The 25,953-nt window shown below is 52.5% G+C and overlaps 1 protein-coding gene across 1 annotated transcript in view; it reads left to right on the plus strand.

Annotated features, from left to right (window-relative positions):
- Positions 1-22,627, plus strand: part of LOC119105326 (junctophilin-1-like) — a 24,484-nt gene extending 1,857 nt beyond the window's left edge. Inside the window, 11 exon segments of the mRNA XM_037228794.1 lie at positions 1,584-1,628; positions 1,631-1,860; positions 2,196-2,345; positions 6,183-6,284; positions 6,286-6,346; positions 6,349-6,517; positions 12,556-12,674; positions 15,765-15,919; positions 16,041-16,502; positions 21,681-21,881; positions 22,216-22,627. Coding sequence (XP_037084689.1) covers positions 1,584-1,628; positions 1,631-1,860; positions 2,196-2,345; positions 6,183-6,284; positions 6,286-6,346; positions 6,349-6,517; positions 12,556-12,674; positions 15,765-15,919; positions 16,041-16,502; positions 21,681-21,881; positions 22,216-22,302 — 1,781 coding nt within the window. The 3' untranslated portion in view covers positions 22,303-22,627.
- The last annotated feature ends 3,326 nt before the right edge of the window (positions 22,628-25,953 follow it).

The following is a 25,953-nucleotide window of genomic DNA, read 5'->3' on the forward strand; positions in this document are numbered from 1 at the left end:
GCCCGTCACGGCTTTGCATGCTGGCGAGCTGCCCTTTAACCTTTACGAGCGGCTGGCAGGCCCCGAAAGCTGTAGCATTCGCCAGAGACGCTCACTTTGGTGATACTGGCTTAGGTTAAGTTTACCGGTTACATAACACTTTCGCGGCCTTCAATGCACGTGGATAATAGGAAACCTGAGCGAAGTGAACGCCACTGGAGATCTAGCAGAACACCAAATACGTTTCCTCGTCTTCACGCGATGGACGCGCATGGTTTGGTTTTATCAGACCTTCATCCCAGGTCTGTCCAAGCATCCGTCAATCGAGGAGGTATGATTGAGCAACGGACCAAAGCAGCACTGATTAAAACTCTGGTTTAGGCATGAAAAAATGGGACCGGGTGTCTCAATTCTAACGAGATGTAAGATTCATGCTGTTATGTACGCTGTGTGGAGCATATTAGTTTTAAAGATAATTATGCGCTCGCTTAGAAATGGCCTATTCTCCAGGAGATCAGGACTTTGTTTACGCGCCAAGTATCCAAACAAGACGCTTTTCATATAATACAGACGCATACAGCATTTTTAAGAGCCTTTTTCCATGCATGCGTAAAAGGTTTTAAAAAATTGCACTTATGTAAAGGACTCGGCAAACGCAATTTGCGTTAATGATAAATCCTTGTACGAAAATGCCGGGCTACTCACCCTCGAGGGCTGTTCTAAATTCCATTACCATAATAAGAGCTCAGCTAAGCGCCCGTCCGGCCGCTCTGAAACATTACGCGGAAAGCCGCTCTGTCCACTATGCTGTGCCGCAAAGCATTCCAGTTGCGCGGCACAGCGCACGCTTCGCTATTCAGGCGGCGGTTGTTCCAGATCACGACGTTGAAATGACCATGTACATGCCATCGGCGCGGTCAAGAGAGCAGTTCGTTTTGTCGTCACGTGGAAGAGACTTGGCGATGGCGCTCCGATTACAAACGTCTCCATGCCAGGCCGCATTTTCGGGAGTGATGCACATGATGCACGGATATCCAGGAGCGATATTCATTGTCATTTCGTTTCTGCACTGTCACATGCCAAGAATATGCTGATGCGTGCTAGGTATGGTAAAATTGGTGCTATAAGGCAGCTTTACTTGACCTAGCCGGTAACTTCGCCACGGGCGCAGGGTTTTGCGTTTCGTCCGCGGAGTAACGAAAATGCAGACACAACACTACATTCTGCAACAGTAATTGTTCTTACCCTGAGGAGAGCCTATGGTCCAGACAGGCAATGCAATCTAGTCTCAGTAAAATGGCTCTGATTTTATGATACTGCAGTTTTTATGCCACTGGATGCTTTACGTGACGTATAAATGGGATTGTTTTGCACGACACCCGACCGCCAGCTCATTTTGCCCACATATTAAGTGTGTCAGCATATTCACCAACAGTCTGAGTGAACAAAAGTCTGGCGTGGGACGGACGCTCTTCCTCACTGACCTCGTCTCCTCCAGCAGGAACGCACCAGGGCTAGTGGCCTTTCCTGACCTGACCCGTCTTTGCTTCAGGCACGTACCAAGGCCAGCGACCTCTCCTGACCTGACCCGTCTCCGCCCTCAGGCACGTACCAGGGCCAGTGGCAGCGCGGCTCACGGCACGGCTACGGCTGCGCACATCAGCCGCGTTCGGCCCCGCCTCCACCTCCAAGAGCAAGGCGCACCACGGGTCGGCCTCGTCGCTCAAGTCGGACCCGCAGGCCGACCCCACCTCGGAGCACGACCGGCGCGTGAACGAGACGCGCGGCGGATTCGTGCTGAGGGCGCGCTCGGACGAGCCGCCGCCACGGCGCGGCTCCATGGTCGAGAAGATCACCACACTGAGGAAGAACATCCTGCAGGTGCGGAGTCGGCGGCGGCCGCAGGGAGGGCGCGCGCTGGCTGGGCTGTACACAGCGACACGGTCATGTCTTTGGTGTGGTCTGGGGTGTTGGTGGTGCTAGGGTGGTGTTGGCGGCGCCTCCCACACCTGGAGATGACTTTCTTGTGGTCGTCCTGGGATCGGCAGAAATCTTTCAAACAATGTGATTGCGATAGCTCGGTCGAGGTCTCTGTGACCACGAATGGCGGGCCCTGGTGTGCACGTGCCTGGAGGCGCCACCAGGCGACGGCCACGCACCGTGATATGACGTCATATGCCCCATGTGGTCTCGGCAGGTCTCCGTCTGCGTAACAGCGCAGCACTGGGGACCTGGAGAAGCGAAACGCCGGCGGCAGCATCCGCTCCACCAACAGCAGCGTCTCGTGGATGAGCACCGACTCGACCAAGTCCCACATCACCAACGGCAGCTACCACACCGAATCGAACGCCAGCTTCGTCGTGGAGGTGGGTCGGCTTGCGTCCCGTCGGAGTGGTGTAGGACGCCTGCGTTGTTCGCTTGGTCAGGGGTCAGCTAAGAAGATTGGTGGAGGAACATTTGGTGACAGAAGCTGTACAGGTCAGCCTCGGGAACAAGCACAGCTACTCAATGTTTCTGTGCGAGATGAAAATTCCGCATGCCCGATGATGTTCACGCAAGTACAATTGTCATCCAAAATTTCAGCTATTGAAATACCTTGTCAAACAGCGTGGAACACCTGTCGACATGCCCTGGAGCGGAGCCGTGTTTGAGCTGCAGCGCTGTGTTGGGACCGACCACCGGCTGGCGCGCTCCACGGGCGCCGTGCGCGTGTAGCGACCAGACTCTGGTGTGGCGGCCACACCGCGCCTGAGTCACCTAATCGGAGCGATCACCGGCGGCCAGGTGCTCCGCCAAGGCCGGCAGCACGCCGGTGTTAATGTGCCGAACACTTGTGGCTGCTCGCCGCGGCGTCGACGCGTCGCATCGGTGTTCCGAGTGACCAGAAGCGCTATTCGCGTGATGGCGCGACGGAAAGTGGGCCCCGCAGCTGTGGTAATGGCCGCTCATTACGGGATGTCGCACGGCGTAGTGCGATCCCTGCGCACTTTATGAAATTGGCGCTCTCCGACGCTGGCGGGACGGCGCATTACCCCGTAAACTGAAACACCTGCGCGGTAACGTTGCCCCAGACAGTCACAGAGGCACTCGGTGTACACACACTTATTTCCGCTTACATGTAGCTGTTGGACAATAACATTTTGTTCTATAGGTTACTGCAACGTGTTTGCGGTAGAGACTGCCGAACTGTGAGTGGGCACTTTGTCAAGGCGCGAACACCTGTAAAGATGATGCAGACACCTACTCTGGCGAAGTTTAGCGATGCCCCCTCCAATCAAGCAGACAGGCGTCTGGAGCCAAAGCAAGATACCAAGATCTGATCCTGGCATCCCATTAACATGGAACCTATGGAATCCGAAATTTACCACTGCAATCCAGGCACATGTCTTGAATAAAGAATAATTTTAACGGTGTTTCCCCTTCCCCAACATAAAAAGGCACCTTCCTTCATGTCCTTTGCCGTGCAATCGGGTCGTAATCTTGCCAAGTGCAAGCTGAGATTTATGGGGTCTTCCACAATTCGAGTTCATGACGTTGCTTTGTATTATCATTTGTACGTGCCTTTGTAGACATCTGAAACCCGGCTTTTTACAGGAGCATTGAGCGGCATCAAATCAGGCAACTTGTGAAGTGTATTTGCAAGAAACATTGCAAGTACATAAGACCGCACTTTTTGCAATAATCCTGTCAGCATGAGATGTTTGTGCCTGCCACCGGTTGTCCATTGTGAAATTTATCATGCAGTTTTGAATGTACGGCTCAAAATCGTTCTGACGAAGGCACATAACCAAAATCTTCATGCATCTATCTTTCTTTACTTCCGGTTATTGGACTTAAGGCTAACAGTGCTGTCTTAAAGACATTAATTAGCACTGGAGCCAGCATGACATCCGTTGCAATCATCCTGTAAAGAAGTTTCTGGTTTGTTCTTTTTCAGACCTGAGAAGTATGTGAAATCAAAGCCACTGCCTAACTTCTTTCATCACGTCTGACCCGTCCTCTATAAGACACTTCCGGATGTTGATTGGGAACTTAAGATGCAACTCAAAATTTCAATGGCCGGACCAGTTGATCGCCAAGCTCCTCAACAGGACCACAGAACTGGGGCGCTGATGGTGCCGTGGCTGAACTTCGAGTCTGGCAAACCAGGGATGTAGGTTTGCTTCTCCACGGCGCCCGTTCCCCTCGCAGTCTGGGAGGCAGGAAACGCCATAGATCTTCACCAACTGAGTGCATCGTAAAACATGAACAACAGCGACAACGGGGGCTACGTATTTTCTGCTCATTCTCAATATGAGAACATAGCCTGGATAATCTGAGCTAGTTCTGACGAAAGCACAACATAGTTCAATCTGGAATACTAATATTTAGATATAAAAACTAGGTTTGAAATATAACAACTAGGTTTCACCACCCCTGATAAATATTTCTAGTACTAATTGTTAAAGACTGGTTACAAGTGCCTGGCTAGAGGCTTTTGCAAATGAACGGCCTCGTTAGCCTTGTACGCGCCGGGGTTGATCATGCTAACAATGTGCTGTCGGCTTATTCACTGGACCTTAGGAAAAATATAAGCGTTGACGTCCCGTGTTCAGACTTGATCACCGTTCTTTTCCACGTGAATACGGCACCTGTGCCGGGTAGACAATATAGATATGTGCGTATACAATAGACAAGCATGTGCAGATGTGCATGCGTAAACTCGTTTGCATAATGGGAAGCTTTACGGATGTGTCGGTAAAACACAAGGCCGCGTCTTGACCTTGTGCTACGGAAATGCTGCGCAGAGAATCCATACATATTGAATCTGCTGAGCGGCTGTTGTGGAGCTTCAGCGAAGCCCGACGGGCCCAGTCGGTTTCAGAGCAGGGTACGACTATCCAGTGTTGCATCTTGATAGAACATTCCTCTTGTTCGCACAGATAAATGATGAGCGCGGATAGAACATTGGTCTCATTCGCACAGGTCGTTGACGAGCGCGCTGTGTCACACCCGTGATAATGACAGGTATGCTATACGAACTAGTGGATCATTTACTGCAGGTCTTGATGCTGGAAGGCTGTGCTACAGCTCGTGAAGCGTTGCCCATGCTTGCCCGCCATAGCGCTCGATGATTTAGCTGCCGTCATCTCCAATTTGGTCATGCCCGTGAATGCGTAAGTAAAAATGACCAAGCTATTTTTCAGTAATTGATTAAAATGAGCTTAATTTGTCTAACTTACGACCAATACAAATAGTGGTCAATCACGTGCTTTATGGCGGACTTTAAAATATTTCATAGACAGCTTTTCACGATTAGTAATGCTTACAGAGACAATGGCCCACTTTGAAAACAGTATGTGCTCCTGGCCCCCGTTTGCCTGGCTGCTGTCTATCTAATCTTTTATCTTTGACACTGATTCCGTCTGCCGCCTTTCCACCTTTGCAATCTCATTTTTTCATTCGTATTTGACATGGATGATGATTACGATCGGCAACCTATGTCTGAATTTAACCGAAACGTGGTCTGGCTGGTGGGAGTTTTTCAGTGAGTTGACCAAACCCTGAACAAGCCATTTTTGGCTGAGCGGATTAAGAACCAGCTAGCGTGAAGTCAGTTCAGGGTCTATGGAAACGTCTAGCGGTGCAATACGAAATCCACGGGCCCAACATGTCACATGCTAATGCCATAGACGAACCTGGAAGCCTAAAGTACGCATGCTGCCCCCCCCCCCCCCCCACCGCAACTTCTCACACGCCAGAAAAACGTGCCCCTATCGCTGCCTGGACGCCTTTCCTCCGTATATTTTGTCCGCCAGCGGTTGCCACACGCTCGCCCCGCCGACGTGCCCGGGAGCCGCGCACCGTCTCACCGCCATCTCTCTGCCGCACACATTCTCACTGCCATCCCTCTGCCGCACACCTCTCACTCCACTGCCATCCCCCTGCGCACACCGTCTCACCGCCATCTCTCTGCCGCAACATTCTCTCACTGCCATCCCTCTGCCGCACACCGTCTCACCGCCATCCCCCTGCCGCACACCTTCTCACCGCCATCTCTCACCGCACACCTTCTCACCCCCACTGCCACCCCCGCTCGCACACCGTCTCACCGCCATCCCGCTGCCGCACACCATCCTACCCCGCCATCTTTCTGTCGCACACGGTTTCACCACCACTCCTCTGCGACACACCGTCTCCACCGCCATCCGTCTGCCGCGCAGGACGAGCAGATGGACAGTAACGTGACGGAGACGTACATGGGGGAGTGGAAGAACGACCGACGCATCGGCTACGGCGTGTGCGAGCGATCAGACGGCCTCAAGTTACGAGGGCGAGTGGTACAACAACAAGAAGTACGGCTACGGCGTCACCACCTTCCGCGACGGCACAAGGAGGAGGGCAAGTACAAGAACAACGTGCTGGTGACGTCCAACAAAAAGAAGCACCTGTTCCTAATCCGCTCGGCCAAGTTCAGGGAGCGGATTGAGGCGGCCGTGAGCGCCGCCAGTCGAGGGTCCAAGATCGCCCTGCAGAAGGCCGACATCGCCATCAGCAGGTGGGTGTGGTGCCGTGGCGTTTCCCGCAGCCGGAGGAGCTTGGTGCTGGCCGCGTCGCAACGGCAGCAGACGTGTCTCGGTCACCGCTCTAGACCGCATACAGCACAGCAGCAGGGCTAATGTCATTTTATCCAAGTATGGAGGGGCAACTGCATACTTTCTTCTCTCTGTGACGCCCCTGATTAACGTCATCAATCGAAGTATTCTGCGGTCGTGCACTTAAGACATTTAACGCCTTTAGATATCATGATTAGATATTAGGACATTGCTCACAATTTACCCCCGAATTTTTACAGCTCACAATTTACTCCGAGATGTTTTGCGAAAGATTATTAGCGCCAACTATGTGCTCAAGTGTGTTAAAAATATTCTTTTGGCTTGATCTTACTAGCAGCTTGCTGACGGTAGACACGTATTGCTAGCATGCAATACTTTTTTTTGAAGCTTTTTGTTGTCCTGGATGCTTGCACAAAATCTCCCCGAAATGTCCTGAATAATGTTGAAAAGGTTGGTGCAGTTTCATTCATGAAGATGACAACAGAATAGACAACAAACCACGCTAGAGTGCTCCATACTTAACAACATAAATAAGTAAGTGTAAAAGGTGTAAAGACTAAAAAGTAAAATGCAAAAGCTAAAGGGGTAAAGAGTAAAACAGCATTCGGTAGAAAATCGAGTTAAAAATGGTTACAAGTGTTTCTACAGCGTACGATGTCAAAAAATTAATGACAGCTTGCAGCTTCAACTATCCGCAGATATTCACGCAGATCAAACTTCCGCTCAAAGTTAGCGTTTTTCCCGACAGGAGCAGTGTGTTAGGACAAGGTTGTTGCGCCGTGCCCTCGCGAAGACTATGCTAGAAATCCTGCTGAAAAGTGCATTAGTCTAAACATTAATACTTGCTCGTATTACGAGCATGAATACAGCGGATGCGTCATAACTGAACGCTTTTCCGCACCCCGTCATAGCATTACATTAACCGCCGTGGTGCGCTATCATGAGGCAAACATTTCCACGCTTAATTGGACATGGACATTGGCGGCAGATGAGGATGGCCATAGCGTGTCTGAATTTCATCAGCCAGGATGCAGCTCAGCTGTATTTCCGGCATATCTGAACATTCAGCGGAAGTCATTACGAAACCGAGCTGGACCTTGACGGAAGTTCAATAATCCCCGCCGCCGAGCGTGAAGTTGGACGCGTTTGATTTGGTTTCCGCGACCACAGCTCTCACATCGTCTGCAAATCTAGTCGAATGCTACGAGGGGTGCCCTTAGCGCCATATGACCACAAACCACGACGCACGTCGACCTTGACAAGGAGGTATCATGACCCTCTGCGCATATTTGTTGAAACCTCACCCACAGCTTTGTCCGGAGTGAAAATGAGTTCGACCTGTACCCAGGAGTTCGGATGCATCGTGTCATCACAATGGCACATCCCAAGTCAGGTCAAACTTCCGCTCAAGCAGTGACGGCAGCTTCCCCCCTCTGATTACCGACGGGAGCTGCCCCGGAGGGAGCAGTGATGTTTACCCTCCGGGCTCTGACATGCTGACCTAGTATTTGCCGACTGACCACCGCGGCTATGACGTAGATTGCCATGGCTGTGAATTGGGACGATGGAGTGGCGATTGACCTGTTCTGCTAGCGGGCAAATGCGGTGCGGGCTGTGGAGGCGATGTGGTGAGCACGCTTGGAACTTTGACGAGGGCCCTCGCCTGGCTGACCCAGCTAGCTGACGGTGGCAGCAGCGCCACACGCTGGGGTCATCCAAAGTCGACATCGGCTCAGGCAGCACTGGGTGGCTTCGGCCGATGAGGCATGAGTTGCAGAGGTAGATCATGGCACGTGTCCCTAATGTGTGCACGTAAGGCGTACCAGTGCGTGTTGCCAACCCCATATCGCTGGAAAGCGTGAGGTAGCTTTGGAATTGGACGACGTCTTTGCGCACTGCATTACGTGGTAATGCAGTGCAAACCACTGGTGTAAAGTTCTTTGTGAGCACATTTCTCAAATTCAGCTGTAGCTAGATCATGACTGCGCGAATCGGACGGCGCTGCTCCTGGAAAAGAGAACCGAAATCAATAATGGATTCTGCCTGGTAACTAGACTCATGAATTCGAGTCGCGGGCGCGGCCTCAGGTCTATTGTCAAACGAACCGGCTCTCTGCTTCAGTGCGACCCTGGTGGAAGTACGGCCAGCCCGGCTGACGCCTTGCCATATTGAACGGGTACACCACGCGAGAGCGAGCGCATAGGGTTCTGTAATTTCGTATGCAGCGGACGCCGCGCCGTGTTCCACTATGCTGTAACGTCCCACACCGCTGTAACGTCCCACTACGCTGTAACGTCCCACTACACTATAACGTCCCACTACGCTGTAACGTTACAACACGCTATAACGTCACGCGTCATGCGCTGTCCTGGACCCATTTCCGGTGACCGACAGGCCACGAGAACTTCATTCATCGGCTCTGCTCCAGCCCGTGGAAACCACCGCGCCCTAGGCAGCGGGAGGTTCTGTGAGTTGGAAAATCGTGCTCTGGCCATTATTGACCTTCAAATACCAGGAGGTACTGATAAAACGACGTTATCACGGAAGCGCTGGCTATTTGAACCAAATTCAATGTTTTGCCCTTGGACATGGGCTATATTCACAAAACTCAAGTTTTGCCAATGTACCAATGTTTCCTCCGCATCATCGCTTAGCCTGTACCTCTTGGTAAGATCAATGATCGTCAGCATAAGGTCTCCTAGCTCGCAACTGCTAAAAAACAGGAGCTAAATCCTCTTCTTTCTTATATCAAGTGGTGGGAGGTTGGTGCTGTGCGAATGCTTACCTGATTTGTTGTTATCCACATGCGACTCAGTCGTTCCCATCCTAGGTAAAAACCACAACATCACTGGCGCGCTGGATCTACGTCTTTCGGTGTTTACGAATCGACGTTACATACTCACATACATTGCACAATTAGGTGTATTGTAATTCAAAACGCCGTTATCTCATTGTTTTGGATGATGATGAAACCACAGGAAGCAAAAGACATTTAACCTCGATTATTAGCAAAAAGACATCGGTATAGCTCACAACCCCTCCCCAAACGCCCCACCACCGACTGCTTCTTCGGCTTCTGGTGTTGTTGCAAAAGATGGGGAGAGTTTAACCACAGAACTGAGAAATCCACGGTGCAATCATGATTTGAGGACTATGAGATAATTTGTCATCTAATCTTGAAATGGAGGTTTACTTGCGAATTTAATCGTTTTTTTCATTTTTTTGTCACGCGATCTGGATTGCAGCCCTTCACCACAACAATTCCGTTTTTATATCCATATATATCTTTAACCTTGACACCTTGACTGTCGGAGCATGTGCGGAACCAACATCTTAGTTCAAACTCTTGAAATGCCCGGCATTTTCTTTTTATCGTTACGTAGGTCTGCAATTATATTTATATGTTCATCCAGGTACCACGTAATACCAGACGTTGATGAAATGGCTTTGGTCACCTTAATCTTTTCTTTTTTGATATACAATCCGTATCGAAACGTGAACCTGAATTAAGCACTAAACATGGTTTTTAAAGATCTCAGTGCAGTGCGACCGTATCTTAAAGCTCCAACAAACTAGAGGCACGTAACGCATGTAAGCAGGCAAGTAACTGTACGTACAGATGTGTGTCTTGGAGGCAGGAAGAGTGTTCTTACACTAGTGTAAAAAGCTAGGTTTGCATTTCACATCTCACGAAGTCATCACAGTTTACCAACTTCATCATCCATCAACTTGCTACGATTAAAATAGGATGTCAAAAAGGTGCATGCTGAGAAAACGGGTGTGTGTACTCCGTGCCGGGGAGACCGGAATAAAGGCGGCAAGCACACCCGAAAAAAGAAATAAGTTATAATCCTTAAGCAAAGAATTTGCCTGTTTCTAGTGGCTGCTGAAGGATCACCATATTGAAAGATGGAATACAAGAAGTGTTGCGCCGTGTTTCGCCGTCGTTGGTGTCGACCAACGGGTCGCTGGGTACGGCATCCACAAAACAACGAAACATTTCCGACAACAGGCATGATTTATGAAGGCCCCAAGCCATAGCAAAAACATGTTTCACCCTATTGCGTAGCTCGTTTGGATTGCTTTCTTGGATCGTTGGTGCACCTGTGCCTGGGGCGCAATAGCGACAACGTATACTAATGCTGTACGCTCGCGACAGAGGTAACGTGCTGGGTGTCGCGAGCCAAATTAAATGAAGCGGCATTAATTCCTGGACCGGGATGGGATGGCGATGGTAGGAATGATGTAATCTGAGGGGAACGCGGGGAGGTTGATGTCATCCGCTCATTGCTCATGCGGTGGGCTAAGGGGGTGGGGTGGGGTAGGGGCTGGGGAAGGGGAGGGGATGTAGAGGGAGGAGCGGGACCATAGAGTCAACGCCAGCCACAGTCAACGTGCTCCAATACGCATTTGCCATATCTGTGCACGATCTAAATGTAACATTTACAAATCGCGCTGCACGTCAATTGGGGCAGTATCGCTTGTAATACCACTCAGGGAACGGCTCATGAATGCAACCCACACTGGTGTGTTGATGCGCCGCACTGTACACTCATGAGTGAGATAAAATAACTGGGCACTTTCAAAAGCAAGTAAAACGATGTGCGCATGCTGCTCCTTCTTCGGAAGCCACGCCGACTGTGATGTAAGCACATCACCGTCGGCGCAGGTGTCAATTTCTAAAACTAACGGAGGCCCCAACATCCATTTTGGCCATCTGGGATCATTCTTTGCATGCATCTCGGCAGGCCCATGTTTGAATCCAATATTTTTGGGAACAGCAGCCCTGAAATAACACCCATGTAACACAACATTTGCTTTTCCCGCTTTCCAGCGTATTTTCCGTAGTGTTCAGCGCCGTGTCAATCAGGCAGTATCCGAGCGACCTCAAAGTCGATGCTTCACATGTGCGCCAGAAGACTGAGCCAGCAAAGTATTGAGAACATCTTCAGCTTTGAGCGGGCACTCGACCGAACGCCGCGCCTCAGACCCCGTGCATTCAACTAAAGTTGGGCAAACTTCTGCCCCACTTCATCGCGCCGCTCGCGGCAGAGTGGCTGCAGCTCCTCCGACCCAGCTGACGCTCGCACCAGCTGAAGGTAGCCCATGGCGCAGTTTCGTCAGTTCCGCGCGGTCGATGACGCTGTGAGCGACGTGCCTGCGGGCACACGGCTGTTTTCGGCGTCAGCGGCGCCGCACCCGGTCCCCGCCTGCTGACGCATGGCGTCAGTGGCGTCAGACCGGGTGGCGCATGGCGTCACCCGGTCCCCGCCAGTTCCACATGGCGTCAGTGGAGCCAGACCCGGTCGCCGCCGGGATATCATGGGGAGGACTGCATGGCGTCAGCGGCGCCGAACCCGATCTTCGCCGGGATATCATGGGGAGGGTCACACGGCGCCAGCGGCGCCGCACCCGGTCTTCGCCAGGATATCATGGGGAGGGTCACACGGCGTCAGCGGCGCCGCACCCGGTCTCCGCCGGGATAGCATGGGGGAAGGAGGGAGGGCTACATGACGCCTGCCGTCTATCTCAAGTCGGGCTCGCGAGGCAGGCAGCAGTGCCGGGGATTGCCCGGCCAGCCTTGCAGGGAGGGCTCCACTTCGAACTGCCGTCGTCACGGACCGGCCGATGTTTTCGAGTTCGGCCGGAACGGAGGCGGGGCGGCGCCGGAACTCCTGCTCCGACTTGTTCCGGCCACGGCCCGGCCACAGCTGTTCGCTCCCAAGGCCCGACCGGTCTCGCACCGCCGGGAAAGCGGGCCGCGGTGCCATCCGCGGGCCGCTGCAGTCCCGCTGCGTTAGTTACCGCCGTCAGTTGTGTTGAGCTTGTTTCCCCCAGCAGGCAGGCGGCGCGCAGCGGCGGCGGCGCCAGGCGCGGCTCGCTGGGCGATCGGTCGCCGTTTGGTGTTACGACCGCGGCGTGTCGGGTTGCAATGACCCCAAACCGCGGCGCCCTAGCTGACCTTGGGACCGCATTACAGAACGGCGACGGCGCGCGGCAAGGCGGAGCAGGCTGACATCGCCGCCCAGCATGCGCGGGAGGACTCTGGCATCGCGCGTGTGCACGCCAAACAATTCGCGCCAGACTTCCTGCAGCCTGGTAAGGGTCGCTTCAAGGGCATGGCGAGCGATCGGGTAACTCACTTGAGACTCCTGGGCAGCATAGTTACACCCACCGGGAGACGCCTGCTGCCTACGGGGGCTGCTCACATATAAAGGGAATGTTCCACATTGGTACTTATTGAAGCAAGTATGAGATATGATGGAATGAATCCCTTACAACTATTGGTATACCTTTACGTGGAGAGGACTGGTCCGGACAACGCTATTTTTTTGTGAAGTAGATATGCTGCTCAATCAATGAATGAGAAATGTAACTCTTTGTCTTGACTTTAAATGCCGCAGGCCCTGTGGGATGACAGGATTTTAGTGACGTCATTATCTAGTCACAGATGCCTGGATGACCTTCAAAAAGTCTACACGAAATACTCTGCACTTCGTCGCGGGCCTGTAACACAAAACACAGGGCTCAGGTCTTAAAAGGATAGGGTTGTGAGCTGCACCGAATCTACCATGAAAAATACCACGGAATATTAGGTCGTATGTGTAGCCAGCAAGCATTCTCCTAACGCTGCAGTGATTCCATAAAAGTTTGACCTTAACATGAACCCAGGAAAAGGATCATACTACTTGGTGACACTTTAATTGTGGCAGTGCTTTAATTCACAGTATTGTGACCGGCTACAAAACGTCGCAGTGCTAAAATGCGGATGTTTGGAATCTTTAGGGGCAAGCAATTAAAGTTTGGAGTAATGATTTTGCTCGTTCGGGGGAAATGATAAAAACGACTATTATTTGAGTTGCCTTTACGAGTTCCCAGAGAAACGTGGGTGAAGAAGCTCAGCCGGGATCGTTCTGATAAAAAACTTCATGCTAGTCTCGTGTTCACAAGGAATACTAAGATCATCACCACAAGAGTACTTAGTTCGACCAAAACCCACGGACAACCAGCGTCAGTGGTGTTGGAACCTGACTGACATGGTGCTCACTGCCCACCTCTCCGGAGCTCGGCCCACATAATCACTGACATCCCACTGGGTTACCTCTGACCTGGAGGGGGGGGGGGGGAGAGACCGTGGCACGCGTGTTTCCGGTGTCGCTGACGCAGGTCCGGTCTCAGAGGTCGCTGGTCCGGACGGTCCGGACGGTCCGGACGTGGAGGTAATGACCCGAGACGGGGACCCGCCGAGGCTAATGGCCCCGGGGCGTGGCCGGCTGGATGGGGAGCTGAGGGAGAGAGGGGGGGGGGGGGGAGATGTGACAGTGCTGACTGGAGGGCTGCTAAAGTGTAACCGTACGTTGTGGGGAGTTGTTTAGGGTGTAAGGGTGTAACCGTGCGGTGTGGGTAGTTGTTAGAGTGTAACTGTGGTGACCCTGAGGATTGACGAGGTGTGGCTCTGGTAACTGGATTGTTGGTGGCGTGCTACTGAGAGAAGCGGAAATTTGTGAGGTGCAGCTAATGCCGAGGGGAGAGTTGTTGGGGTTTAGTTGTGCTCCCCGTGACTGGTTCGGTGTAGCTGAAAGCAACGGATAGTGGTAGAGCGGGTAGAACAGTTGGTGTAGCTGGGGAGCCAATGGATTAACTGGAGGGCTACTGAACTGACTGGAGTGTTGAGATGTGACTGTGCTAGCTGGACAGTTGGTGGCGTTGGTAGGTCCTGACTGGAGATTGATGGTGCGCAGCTGTGCTGACCCACAATCTGCTTTATTGGATGCAGCTGAGCTAGTCGAGACCTAAGAGTGTGTTTTGGGAACCTGATAGTCAATGGTGTGTTGTAAGTCATTCTTACGGTAAGGCCGTCTGTAACCAGACTCGCAGATGGTTTAGGTTTCGTCGGACCACGCGCTAGTAAATACAAATTAAATCATGGTAATCTGACTGTTGGTATGCATAGGATGGTCATTTTGGCGATATTTGAGCTGGCGCAATATGTGGTAAGAGCAAAAGAGAGCATAGGAGCAAAAATCACTTATTATCGTATGGGCGGGCGGGCTTCTATCTCGAGGCAGAACACGCCCAATCACCTCACTTAGCGGTTTCCTATGCTACCGCTGGCTGCTACAGGAATCGTATTTTTGATGCGCTCTATTTTTCTTGAAAAAGTTGCCGGTGAATTGTAGGTTTCAGTTTACTTGCAAAGCCATGTAGCGTTTCCTGCCTTTTAAGCGCTCATTTCCATAAAAACATGAAGGGCAGCGATCGATAGGCGGACGTGTATCCCGTTAAAGGTTCGAGGCCAGTTTAGCTGAATCCGGTAAGTTTTTTGCCGTCTCATCGACGGGCGCAACAAATCAATGCGTATGGATTTACGGGCGCGAGGGAAGGACTTGTCCAGCCGGCAAGGTCACCGAGCCTGCACGGAGGACACTTGTCCAGGCCTGGTTACTTGTCCAGCCGGCGAGGTCACCAGGTCTGCACGGAGGACACTTGCTCAGGCCTGGTGACTTGTCCAGCCGGCGAGGTCACCAGGTCTGCACGGAGGACACTTGCTCAGGCCTGGCTACTTGTCCAGCCGGTGAGGTCACCAGGTCTGCACGGAGGACACTTGCTCAGGCCTGGCTACTTGTCCAGCCGGCGAGGTCACCAGGTCTGCACGGAGGACACTTGCTCAGGCCTGATTACTTGTCCAGCCGGCGAGGTCACCAGGTCTGCAGGGAGGACACTTGTTCAGGCGTGGTGACTGTCGGGCGGCATTATTTTCATCCTGGCGTGCGGCCAGGCCCGACCTAGGCGTGCCGTTCCCCAGGTGGCGCCACCGCCCCGCCGGCTCCTCCGCTGGCGGCGTGCTCCAGCCGAGCGCCGCAGCTCACCGTTCCGCTTGACACACGGCTGTGTGCTCAATGTGGGCTGGTCAAGTACCGATAACTGTCCGCTGCGAGCCTTTAGATTTATGGCGACTTATGGCGACTTGGACAGGTCTTAGCTTTCCAGATGCATTGCATCATCGATAGCTGTAATTCTCAGCATAGTAGCGTTTGTGTTGCTTCGTCCCATGCCGATCGATGCACATTCATTATTTCATTTACGGTGCATCTGCATGTGCAAATATTTATAACGATGCCTCTCCAACTGTACATGTCGGATAGCGCACCGTGCCAGCACCGCCAACCATCGCTCCGATGCCTGCAGGCTCCGAGGGCTACAAATCACGTCCGGACACCCGTGGCGGCAACCCCGAGCTCGCCGTGCCGCAGATCCGGACTCAAAGCCCTCCGCGCGAGCTAACGGCGCCCGAGCCGTCCCCCGCCGCCCAACGGGCTACCGCCCGGCCTGGACGGGCCTGTGTCGGTGGCGGTGCCGGAGACGGCGCCGCCGGCGCCGGCGCCGGCGCCGGAGCGGCCGGGCGAACGCGAGCCGCCTGCCGGTCGGAGACCCAGTGCGTCAGTGTCGATCGCAGCGCCGCAGGGCGACCGCGCCAGCGTGGACTACTTCCCGGCGGCGCTGACGCGCGCGGACAGCGCGAGCCGGGAGCCGGCCGGCGAGCGCGCGCCGGCGCGCCGCTCGCGCGCCAGCCTGCAGGGCGCCGCCGCCATGAATGACCGCTTCGACCACTACCGGCGTGCGCCCAGCCGCGAGGGCTCGGTGGAGCCGGCGGCGCGCGCGCGCCGCACCACGCCTCAGCCGCCCGAGTTGACGCTGGCGGCGCGGCCCGGCTGCCGTTCCGATGCCCACTGCACGCCAGACTCCGGCGTCTTCGAGAGCGCCGACGAGCCGGCCGGCCGCGTCGCCAACGCCGCTGATGCACCCCGCTTCTTCATCCCCGATACGCCCGAGCAGGCGGCGCAGATGGCGGCACCGGCGGCGGCCGGCATGAAGCGAACCGAGAGCATGTTCATGCCTGGGCCGCAGGGCCGCCGCGGTGGCACGGTAAGTGGCACCGCTGCTGCCGCCTGACGGTGTGGCCTGCAAACGCGGGTGTGGGACCCGGTAACGGGTGGGTGGGTAGGCAATCCATTTTCCAGCATATGATTGTCACTATGATGAGCTGGAATTTATAATTTAAATGTATGGGGTCTTGTTCGCCTGCTCATAGCAAGTGCAAGCTATTTCATGTATTATGCGCTGTTGCAGGCGCCGGTTTTTCCTATCTTCACGCTCTGCACTTTCACGTGCAGTTTTGTACACATTTAACGCAGAAGCAATGCAACACACTACAACAGAACGGTGAACAGAAACATCGCACACCACCATTACCTTTCACCTCTTCGGCATCATGTGCCCTCCACGGGTCGGCTCTTGTGATCGATGGCCAGCATGCGAGGACTGGAACTCCCCAACAGCACGCGCCACTTTTTGGGCCGCGTCGCACCCAAGGCTGTGGCCGCCACCCTAAGAACGGCGGGCGTGATTCAGTGGCACCCGTGCGATACCCCGCGCCTGGCAGCGGGCGCTGGCACGTGGCCCCACTTGTGTTGGCAAACGGCGCCGCTGCTGCTAAGTGGGCAGGGCTGCGGTCCCGGCAGACCACCCGCCTCTCGGGAGACCAGAAATACTTCGCCACCGAAATCATCGGGGGTTAGGTTCGTGTCAACAATGCTGGGTGCTCGCGTGAAACGTGACGTCATCCGGCGTGATTACGACATGAGGATGCACTGGGTGTATGGGGATTCCTACAGTAATTGGCAGCCTGCAAGGAAAGCAAACAACGAAAATGCCACTGCAAAATATAGCGGACAAGCGGGTAATTCGCGCCGGTGTTATGTACATTTATGTACGTAATGTACATGCACACGTAAGGGCAACGTTAGTTTCCCATCTTGATGGCAAAGTGATAACCATTTTAGCTATTCCTCTCTAGCCAGAGCCCAGAGGGCCACGAATGGAATCATTCTTTAGACTATCGTTCTCGTCTGATATGTCCATGTGTATACATAGTGTGTGTTGGTATGCATACAGTGCACCACGCAGGCGTGACAGTCCGAACAACTTTTCCATCCGTGGCATTTACCCACAGGGGCAATGTTGAAACTTCTGATAGTGTGGGAGGGGAGGGAGGCTCATCCCCTTGACCTCCTGGTTCCCACACCGCTGTCCATCTACGTAAACATGCTGGAATCTGCAGAACACTGATGCTGTTTGGAACCCTGGCGTGTGACGACAAGTGTTCAGCATCATCTAAGAATTGAAGATCGTATGATTTCTGGAGCCAGCTTAGCGGAGACCGCCATTACAGACGTGTGGCTGTTTGGATCGGTCAAGTGTCGGCGGCACCCATGCTCTTACTTCTGATATTTGTTTTTTGTTGGGGAGGGTGATCACATTACATTGCATGTATCTTTTTGTTTTACGCCTTCTTGTGATTGCACATCCAGAACGAAACTAATAACGATTTAGACCGGTGTCAGTTATCGCATGGTTGAATCTACCTGACTAAAGACAACAATACATACCACGAAACCCATATTTGCGCGGCGATCCGATGTCCCTTGTTTGATGGGATAGTGATGTTATACCCCCGGCTTTGATCATGATCTTGTACCCTCATTCCCGATGCTGACCTCATATCCCAATGCCCATCACGACCCATGTGCATGGAAGCCTGCTACCCCCAGCTTCATGGGTGGCTCGATACGTTATCAAACGACGGTGACCGTGTCAGCATGACCGTGTCAGCTGTCTGTGTCAGCGCTGACGACGACTCCATATATCAGCGCCGTCGTTGGTCCAGCACTGCTACTGTTGGTGATTCGCCCCACCAACACCAGTAGTGATAAGTTACCCCAGCATCGCCGGAGATTCCATATCTCAACGCCAGTGAAGACCCGACAGCCATTCATTGTCGCTGCCACTGCCGGCGGCACCAGCGCTGATTTCTCTGGGGGCCGGTCGGCGTCGCACCGGGGGACCGATCCCTCCGGCGGTGGTGCAGCGGCGTCGCTCTTTACGAGCGGCGCCGTCGGCGGTCCCCGGCGGTTCCGGCGCCGGGGCAAGGCCAGGACGGGCCGCGGCAGGCGCCAGGCTCGCGGGAAGGACGTCATGCGAGGGTTGCCGGTCGGGATAGGTGTACCAGGCGCGGGCTACTGGATCAGGGGTGTCAGACCAGGGATAGACTAGTTGGGGGGGGGGGGGGGGGGGGGCAGGCGACGATTGTCAGACGACCGGAGGCCACGATACGAGACCCCAGACGCAAAACATTGGACGACCGATGCCAAACGAGGCGTCACACTTCGACGACAGGCCAGGGGCGCCAGACAGCAGATGTCAGACCAGGGACGCCAGGTGCAGACGTAGGTGGACACTGTACTGGGGCTGTTAGACTGAGGAATCCATTTGGGCGTTAACGAGACCAAGAATATCGCACATTTTATGCGGAACAAAGAGCTTCTATTCCCGGTATCCACGCCACAAACAGTACAAGCTCCGAGCCCTGCCAAAGCCGAGATAGTCGAGAGAAGCAGTCCAGTTATCACGTTCGGCTTGGGCTGGACTGTCAAATGTTAGACATGTTTGACACATTCTCACATCGCTTTGATGTTGGAAGGACAAGGAGGCGCAAGTAAATGCACCGCATTGATTTCTGCGCTGAAATGAAGCTGACGCGCGCGGCTGATACCATCGTCACGTTTGACGACGCTTCTGATTGGTCTAGGCCAAAGTTAATCGTTGCCTGATCTCCTAGCACATCACTAACGTGGCTGTCCGAGGCCCGGACGTGTGCGTGAAAGTTCAACTCGTCGACAAACTGCTAGATAAAGTGGATTCTTCCCGCATTTTTTTAGTCGTCATGCGTGTCAGAGAGCGGTTAATTACCAGCCTGACAGCCTGAAATTGAGCCTTTCGAAGAGTTTTCTTCCTGGATGTTGACTAGCGTGACCCAGCTGTGTTCGAGAACTAACCGGGCCCGTTCAAGCTAACCAGCCCAGTGTTGCATAGCTTGAGACTACTTCCATTGCCCCATTAAGCTCAGCGCCATTTCCAAACAAGAACACCTGCGGCCTGCCTCCCAGTAAGTAGTCAGACTTGGTTTCAATAACGCATTAGAGACGCTTTATCAAAATTTGGTCCAAACGGTCCGCATTCACGGTGCTGAACATTGTGCATGTGATAGAAAGGCACTCTCAGAGGACGAGGCAAGTCTAAAAAACGGAGTCCCTCGGACCATTTTCCGACTCCTTTCTTCCATACACCGCCGTATGGTTAATATTAAACTTCCACAAAAAGTGAGGACACCATAAGAGGCCATGCAACGTGCTCCGTCAGCACACTTCTATGTCTGTTGTGTGCTTTGATTAATGTAGAGCCAGGTCTTATATAGAGAGTTATAACGCTGAACGGATTGGGTTCCCGCTCTTGCCTTCCAGGACATCGCAGATGGACGTTTTCCGCAGGCCGTGCTACGCCGCGAAAAGGCCTTCCAGTATCCGCTGACTTCTCCGATCGGCTGTCAGTTGATCGTGACACATGTGTCAGGCCAGAGCAACTCAACCCAGTGATCATGCCTGGGAGCCTGGCAAACGCACCTTGAGTGAAAAGTTCTAGCAACTGATCTAAACGGCCTTGCGTAGCTTCAAATGCCTCTTCCCGTCAGATTTTCCAAGTTTTTGAATGATGTATGAGTTCCTCCTGCTATTCGTATGCTTTTGTTTTAAAGTACACAACTGGAAAATGGGTTTCTGACTCAGTACAACCAAACACAAAGGTCTAATTTGAATTATTATAATAAACTAGTGCCCTCGATTGTCTACGGGATTTCCTGAAAAAATACCAAGTACCGGGCACTGTTTTTGCCAGCAGGTGGCGCAGATATCACTAAATAGGTTCGTCGCTCAATGGATGAATTCCTCCTGCCAGTTGCTCAATTTTGTCTAGGCCACATAGTTGGAGAAATTCCACTACGAACGTTCTAAGATAGTTTCAAACTGCTTCCTGGCCCCATTTGACAGGGAGTCGCATGGGTGTATCTTTCACACTCTCTTTCCTAATTTCTTGGAATGCTGGCAATAGTACTAGCCTTATTCTTCAGAGAAAAGCCAGGAGAATAGAGGTATAGTTGGACTAACCCAACAACATCTCCATTCTCCTGGTTTTTCTCCGAGGCATAAGGCTATTGCTACTGTCTTATCCATGTGAATAATGTTCCTCGCTAATGTACTGAACAACGTACGTAATTTCTCGGAATGCATCTTTTCCTGCTGAATGATATGAATGTCGGTTTTGAAGCATGCATCTCTGTCTCATCTCATGCTTATATTTTAACGCCGGTCGCCATACAACACGTAGTTTTAGTGTTATAACATTTCTAGAAACACTGGTGATTTACGGGTGGTTTGAGGCGTGTTCGTGATGCAGATGGAATATTCTGTTGGGTCGTTGACCGCGTCATTGTTGGAGCAGTATCCTTAACGAGGACGTTAGCCCGAATGGCAAACCCATCTTGACGAAGTGAGTCTATAAAGCCTGTTGCAACTTCAATACCCATTGTAAATCTAGGTCGTGTATAGCACTCTCCGTATATTATCCGTCGCGTTGCAAATATGCATACACACTTCAGATAAATCACGGCACATTCGCGAATACCATCCTACTTATGTGCCATCGCATGCAGTGTTTGTTGTTTCCTTTACAACAATCTCCAACTTCGCATTTGTTCAGAACTTATCTTACTCTCGATTGTTTCACAGCTGTTTTTAGTTCAGACCGCTCCATGGTCATCCACATTCTTGACTGCTCCCTAGCCGTGTGTAACTTACAGCTCTTTCATTAACCATTTATGGCTTTCAGCAACGACCGCCTGGAGAGTCAGAGTCATAGGAGCCACTTATATCGCGCGGCCGTCTCCGGTCCTCGGCTGAACTGTCTGTGACCGCCGCTTCCTCCATAGCCGTCCGTAACTGCTGCCTCCTCCACAGCCGTCCGTGACTGCCGCCTCCTCCATAGCCATTTCTAATTGCTGCTTCCTCCACAGTCTTCTCTGAATGACTCCTCCTCCACCGTCGTCTGTGACTGCCGCCCCCTCCACAGCTGAATCTGACTGTCGCCTCCTCCACAATCGTCTGTGACGGCCGCCCCCTCTATAGCCGTCTCTAACTACTGCTTCCTCCGCAGCCGTCTCTGACGACCACCACGCTGCAGCGGAAGAAGTCGATGCCGGACGCGGCGACGCTGCCGGTGAAGGCTCGCGTTATGCCGCGGGAGGAGGCCAACTTCCTGGCCGCCAGCCAGCGGGACGCACTGCGCCGACAGGCCGAGGAGGCGGCCATGTACCGCGCCAACCCGCTGCTCTACGTATACAATCCCAAAGTCAAGGTGAGCGCGGCCCGTGGGATTGCTAGCGGCACATATTTGCCGACTCTGTGGTATGAGTCTGCGCTATGTGTCACCTGTGGAGTTGTGTGAATTCAGGTTGTTCTGAACCCTGTGGAGCTGCGCGACGTGGTGCTTTTTTTTGCACTTGCAACGATCACTAAACTCACCAACACTTGTGGTGTTGGATCACCTTAGGAGACAGTGTAATTCGATGGCAGATCGTGTGACTGTTGTCAGTCTAACTGACATGAGAAGACTTCATGCCCCACGCGGGGCTTACGTTGATCGTCAGGCTAGGCGATGTTCAGCGGTTGACCCCACTATTCCGTTGCAGGATTGGTTCTCCAGGCAGCGGCTGGTACTAGCCGTAATCATCATCAACATCTCATTGGCGATCCTGTTCTTGAAGCTCTTGACATAGCAGTGGCCTTACAACCAGTGCTCGTGCTACATTTGTACTTTGAAGCGCCGCCAGTCGAGCCGTGATTGGCCGAGAGTGGGCCGCGTCTGCAACCCAGTGACCAATCGGTGCCTTGACCCGCGTGCGGGAAAGCGACCTGTCTAGTGTCGACACCGACGCGAGTCATCAGAGGAAGCGACGACCGAATGCGAGATATTTTTCACCAGAGGCTCAACCGAGCCTCGGCCTCGTGCCTTGAACTCGTTTTTAATTCGTAAAATTAGTGTTTTTCTGCCTAGTGGGCGGTTGTGAATATTTCCCATCGTGTTGTCACCGAATCAAACCCGTCGGGTAATGAAAGTGAGCCTCCTCGTCTGTAATTGATCTTCGCCCTGGTGGCCGAGACCAGAAAGGGCTTGCTTCCCCCTGTGCTCACCCAGATTCGAATGTGCCGACCTGATGATTCGATCCTTTTTGACTCTATGCTTCCTCTTCTTTCGCATGTCTTTTTGCATGCCATTCTGGCGTTCCATTGTGTTTGTGCAGTTCCGACACGCATACCCACCGCTGTGAGCGGACGCTGTGCGCTGCACGATGCTCACACACCCCTATGACGATGCACGGCACCCGCCAGCAGCTGACCTATGTGTGGTTCGGCCACCGCTAGACGGCAGCACCAGCCGTCGCCATTAGCCGTGATCGCCCGTGGACGCCCGCGAGCCTGTCCAACGAGTGCCATCAAGTCCTGGCCCCGTATCTGCATAGTAAAAAGGCGACATGCCGCTAGCATGTGCAGCCCGTCGTCACCCTCCACTGGGATCAGTAGACTGCTCTACTGACAAGAATCCGGCCGGGGATTGGTGCGCAATGGACCTTCTACGCGGTAGATCGAAGCCAATAGCATTTGCACCGCACGCTCATGTTTTTGACCATTGATGGATTATGTATCCGTTGAAGCAAGCAACCGAAGACACACATTTTCCCAGCAACTGCCGACAACTTTAACCTTGCATAAATACAAACCACAGATACCTATACTGACGTTTGTGAGCTCCTGAGAACTGATGGTGGACGTCTGGACGGATGTTTCCCATTCGAATGTTGAAGGCCGTATTGTGGTTCGCGTCCCTCCATTCTGAGGTAGAGAGGACCGGCATGCTAGATATTTTCCTGCGGAATTAGCCCATATATGGTTTCCCAGGGTGAAATCAAACCGCTAGAGCGTTTGCAAAGATAAGCAATCGATGTAAGTCGGAGAAGATCGAGACGCCTCCTTAGCAATACGGAACGAATTTTAGAGTTCAGTAGTTTACTTCCTGCTCATTTAATGCCTGAATAGCCAACGACAACAAAATATGGCACGTTCAGAGAACTTTTCACACTGCTATTGTTCGTTTCAGTCAGTCAGTTCTGCAAGAGGAAAGCCAGTGGTCAGAGGTGGCGGCGACCACCATCATTTGTAAAAGTTGCGTGACAAATAACGACATATGACCCACGTCTTTATCTGCATACTTTGTGACAGTTGTCTATTATTTTTGCGTGTTTTGTGTTCAACTTTGAGTAGTTTATGTGCTTTGCGACAGGCGAGCATCCAGTATGCTTTGTAAAAGCACGTTGAGAGCCGAGGAAAGGGGTGCTGAAAGGCCGAATTGATAAGCAACCAGCTGCATTAGCATTTTGCTGCCTCTATCCAGAACACCAGCCTGTTGCTTAAAGGAAGTATTTCACATTTGTGTAGCTTTTTAAAACTGAAATAACCACCTTGAAGACCATTCAGTGCAGTTCACTGTCCTGCCATTCTTAAGACATAAATTCCTCTGGTTTCTGGGCTGCATGCTCGCGGAGGTATGCAAACTAATTCGGGGATGCTACTTCAAGGTCACCCAAGCACCCATGACACCATTATCACGTCATTAAAATGCTGCCATTCTATTGACCACTGCAAATGGGATTACGGTGCAAATAAATCTTACATTTGATGGCTGGAATATCCTAATAGCACGGGACAATAACGCTACTCCCTAGACGAAGGGTGGTAACGTCTGCGTCGGCGATGGTTCACGTAGCATAGGGGATGCCCATGACGCGTTTACGAGAAATTGGCTTTAGAAAGAGGATTAGCCTGACTTTTTTACTTTTTCACGCCATTTATCACTTCAAAGACTCAAAGTGTTAAAGCAATTGATTGGTCTCAACGAGATGTCACAGCTGACAATGGGTTTCAGACTGCTAAATCAATGTTAAGTATGCTTAACACCACTAGACCAAGTCAAAAGGTAAGTTTTCCTGAAAAAGCGGACTAACAGCTTGAGCTATTTCTGCTTTACGTACCCATCTATACGAAGTCCTGCCACAAAACAGTGCAGAACTGACGCAGACGTGTTCATTGTTTGGCTCCAGGTATGTTTTAGGAAAGTTTTGTGTGCTTCGAGCATATCATTATGAAATAGACCTCAGTTCATGAGCCAGGTCGTTCCCGTCGCCAGGGGTTGGCGGATTTGTCGGTTGTTGGTTGTTGGCTGATTTGTCGGTTGCCGTCCACCGCTCGCGCTCGCCGTAGGTCGCCGAGCAGTGCTCCTATACTTAAAAATGGTCGCTACTCAGAAACCAGAAATGCCAGAGATACGTTTTTTTTTTGGTCAAAACACGCGCAATGCATGCCCCAACGACGCATGAACATCTCGGAAGGACATCTTCAGAGAACCTTAGGGGTAGGGGGCATCGGCTCTTCCCTACCAGGGCGACAGTTAAGTGCAGTCTTAGTCCGGTGTCCCCTGCTACACATTGGCCCGTTGGGACTGGAGGCTCTCCTCTATCAGGGCGACAGTTAAGTGCAGTCTCAGTCCGGTGTCCCTTGCTACAAACTGACCCGGCGGGGCTGGAAGCTCTCCTCTATCAGGGCGACAGTTAAGTGCAGTCTCAGTCCGGTGTCCCTTGCTACAAATTGACCCGGCGGGGCTGGAAGCTCTCCCCTATCAGGGTGACAGTTAAGTGCAGTCTCAGTCCAGTGTCCCTTGCTACAAATTGACCCGACGGGGCTGGAAGCTCTCCCCTATCAGGGTGACAGTTAAGTGCAGTCTCAGTTCGGTGTCCCTTGCTACAAATTGACCCGGCGGGGCTGGAAGCTCTCCTCTATCAGGGCGACAGTTAAGTGCAGTCTCAGTCCGGTGTCCCTTGCTACAAATTGACCCGGCGGGGCTGGAAGCTCTCCTCTATCAGGGCGACAGTTAAGTGCAGTCTCAGTCCGGTGTCCCTTGCTACAAATTGACCCGGCGGGGCTCGAAGCTCTCCTCTATCAGGGCGACAGTTAAGTGCAGTCTCAGTCCGGTGTCCCTTGCTACAAATTGACCCGGCGGGGCTGGAAGCTCTCCTCTATCAGGGCGACAGTTAAGTGCAGTCTCAGTCCGGTGTCCCCTGCTACACATTGACCCGGTGGGGCTGGAATATTTTCCACCGCCCTCCAATCGCTTGGGTCAATTAAAAAAGAACAAAATTAGCATAATAAACAAAGCTATCCTTTTCCTTCCAGCGATCCTTTTCCTAACCTGCCGTAGCACCACCTGTTAACCATTTATTTGCGTTCACGCGGAATGAGGACCCGTTCTTATTGAGACACTTTCCCCTGCTTTGGCTCGAGGTGGTTTCATACATCAGCCACTGTCTATTGATACC

The sequence above is a fragment of the Pollicipes pollicipes genome, unplaced genomic scaffold (genome assembly GCF_011947565.3).
Source record: "Pollicipes pollicipes isolate AB1234 unplaced genomic scaffold, Ppol_2.1 Scaffold_6138;HRSCAF=7277_pilon_pilon_pilon, whole genome shotgun sequence".
Taxonomy (NCBI): domain Eukaryota; kingdom Metazoa; phylum Arthropoda; class Thecostraca; order Pollicipedomorpha; family Pollicipedidae; genus Pollicipes; species Pollicipes pollicipes.